The sequence below is a fragment of the Sinocyclocheilus rhinocerous genome, unplaced genomic scaffold (assembly GCF_001515625.1).
Source record: "Sinocyclocheilus rhinocerous isolate Xijiao unplaced genomic scaffold, SAMN03320098_v1.1 scaffold28, whole genome shotgun sequence".
Classification (NCBI taxonomy): Eukaryota; Metazoa; Chordata; class Actinopteri; order Cypriniformes; family Cyprinidae; genus Sinocyclocheilus; species Sinocyclocheilus rhinocerous.
This window is the reverse complement of record NW_015652416.1, coordinates 1863269-1866361: the sequence shown is the minus strand read 5'-3', so window position 1 is coordinate 1866361 and position 3093 is coordinate 1863269. Positions and strand designations below refer to the sequence as shown.

General features: G+C 36.3%; 1 protein-coding gene across 3 annotated transcripts in view; it reads left to right on the top strand.

Moving 5' to 3' along the window:
* LOC107715013 (low molecular weight phosphotyrosine protein phosphatase-like) overlaps positions 1 to 3093 on the top strand; it is a 17725-nt gene that overhangs the window by 10234 nt on the left and 4398 nt on the right. For all 3 annotated transcript variants that reach the window (XR_001637051.1, XM_016521037.1, XM_016521036.1), the window contains exon 5: positions 712 to 817. Coding sequence is in view for 2 of the 3 variants with exons in the window: in XM_016521037.1 (XP_016376523.1) it covers positions 712 to 817 (106 nt within the window). In the remaining variant the exon portion in view is untranslated. The remainder of the gene's footprint in view (positions 1 to 711; positions 818 to 3093) is intronic.

Here is a 3093-nt window from a genome sequence, read left to right as displayed (position 1 = left end):
AAAACCCATTATAAACGAGTCATTTGTTGCATCCAGTGGGGACATAATTATGGATTATAATGACTTATACTGTCTATTTACGCGTTGCGTTGCATTGCGCCGCGTGAACATAAAACCATGTCTGCATTTGTGATCGGAGAAATGACAAACAACAAGTGCTACTCTACACTGCTCAAAACTTGCGTTTGAATCGTCAGTGGCAAATTCTTTAAATATAAAAAAACACCAATATGCTAGTAATATTCATGCAAGTTAATAGTTAGAATTGGTCCTGAAAATAAAGTGTTAACATTTATTTATTTATATTTTCTTTTTCACACTTTTTCACTCCTGGTTCAGACAAACCACGACTCATTTGAAGATATGTAGTTTTGTACATCCTTGGTAGTTAATTGTTTGTTTTTAATATCCTTGCTGTTCATGATCAGCCACACCAGTTGTCACTACCTAGGCGCTGTTATGTGTGTTGTCATAAATTAATTAATTTTTTTTCAGCTGTTTGGTGTGTGTTGCAACGTCTTGCTCCTGGGAGACTGTTGCAGAAAGAACAGTCAGATCCTGTCAAGATTCATTGCTACTTAAAACATATCCCTGAATTAGTCTGAAAGAACATAAGGGAATCACATCATTGATATGAATCAGATTATGAATCAGTCAATTGGCTGCACAGGATCTAAAGTGTGTGTGTGTGTGTGTCTGGTTTTCTTACAGAGATCTGAACAAGAAGGCAAGCAGCGTGAAAAACAGCAAAGCCAAGATTGAGCTGCTCGGCTCCTACGATCCTGAAAAACAGCTTGTTATCCAAGACCCGTACTATGTAAGTGTACACACATGCACACAGCAGGATCAGCCCCAATCCCTGGTTGTTTATTGCCAAATACTCAATCAAAGTGGCAAAAGGCCCAAAATAAAATTTATATTATATCTTAGGGCTCACGTCACACTCACTATTCCAGCTCAGTCTGAATCCAGCTGTTAACTAGTGTGGGAACTGCTTCGGATCAATCTTTCTTTGGTAGATTATTTCGATGTTTCCCACAACAATCACTCCCTTTTAACATTTATTCTTGTATGATTCATGATGATTCATATTTTCACATTTTGGACCTTACTTATTTGAATGTTGAAATGCTTCTATCCAAGCTTAATGTGACAACCGTAGGTAAGGTTTTTTTGTTTTTTTTTCTAAAACACTGTGGAGCATCCTGACTAATCTGACATTGACAGTCAGCATTAACTTGACCAATGGTGTGAGTTTGTGGGCGGGACCAATTATTTGTACACCAGTGGTTGTTATTTAAACCGCATAAACACATTTCATTACACCAAATACACAAAATAATGTTCTTTTTAGCAGCATCATATGACCCCTTTAATGCTAGTAGTGCAGAAATTATACATATTTCACCTTTAGGATTAGAGTCTTGTGGTTGGTTAAGGGTTGTGATTTTGTAGAGAAAACTTTTTGGGAATGCTGCAAGCTGCTTAATTGGTTGTGGCGTGCTTGGATAAAGACTTAATCATATACTTAGCCAATAAATCATGTCCTCTGTCGGGGTCTCTGCAGAAGAACTGAGAATCTGATGCATTATGTGGTCGTGGCCCCTGACTGATGTTTGAGAATGAGGATTCCTCAGTGGATATCTGTGTGTGTTTAAGGCGTACTCCGTTTGCAGAGTTTCTTCAGCTGTCAACACGCACTGGATATGAATGTCTTGTGGGTGAGGACAGCTTTTAAGGGGGAAAAAAGGAAAATCTGTCCTCGTGTCATTCAAAGCCTGTATGACTTTCTTTCTCAGAGCACAAAAAGAAAAGAGGATTTGTTTTGAGAACTGTTCGCTCTTATAATTGAACATTGTTGAAGTTGAAAATTGTCAATGACTCTTGTGCAATATTTGAGTATCCTGAAGTCATAAAATAGATTTGCTTGATGAAGAGATAGTAATTTAAGTCGAAATACACTGATAATCTAGAGCTCCAACACAAGAAATTGACTTGGAGAATCAAACCATGGTGCAATCAAGTCATTTCAGAAAGGTCATATTTACAAGTTGAACTCACGTGAACGGCACCACAAAGATGTAATTGCAAATTGAGGAACTTTTTTTAAGCCCAGAGTTTCTGAGTTGGGGGTGTATCAGTGAGAAATTACTGTAGAAGCAATAAATGCAGCATCTGTATTGATGGTAAATTTTTTGAATGAAATCTTTTTTTTTTTCCGTTTACAATAAAATTAGCTAAGTCACATACAAAATACCATAGTATTGTAGAAATTTAATAGAATATATAATGATTCAGTTTACAGCACCTTCATAAATTGAATATAATCTGACTCAAAATAATCACTTTTTCATGAATCGGACATTGCTTCTTCTATAATGAAGTCTCTTGAATGAGACCAAGGGTGAAGATCAAGATTTTCAGTGAATAATGACTTAAATTTTGTCCGTTCCTCACAAAGTTATCATATAGCTTCAGAAGATTTGGAATATAGTGCACACATTGTATGGACCACTTTTATGACGCTTTTGCATCCTTTTTGATGTTTTAAAGAGATTTAGCTAGAGCTGGGCGATTTTTCAGATGTTATTGACTAATTTGAATGGAATGCTTTAATTTTTTAAACCGAGAAATTGTGGTTTTGAATAAAAATATTAGCAAATGTTACAATTACATATGCTGACAATTAGGGCTGAGTAAAAATATTGTTTTCTCGATTTTAATCGATTCTCATTTGATAATAAAAAAATATCAATTCTTTAAGGGGTCATATGACGTTGCTAAAAATAAGCGGATATCGTCCTCTTTTGGAAGGCCAAACAAAGTAGTTTCGCTTTCACAACGAAACACACAGAGTCTCCACGAAATGGCGGTGGCGGCGGCAACAACAACAATACAGCGAGAATAATTACAGCGAGAATAATAGTTACACCTTCTTTCTTTGTGTGAACATTTGGGCGGTGTTATGCAAATCTTCCTACACAGTGACGTAGACATGTTGGTGGCGTGTTTAATCGAGGCATTTTAGGAGGGCGTTGACGAGTCTTAACTTTTATAAAGAATATCTCTTTGGGTTTGAGACTTTAGTTTTTG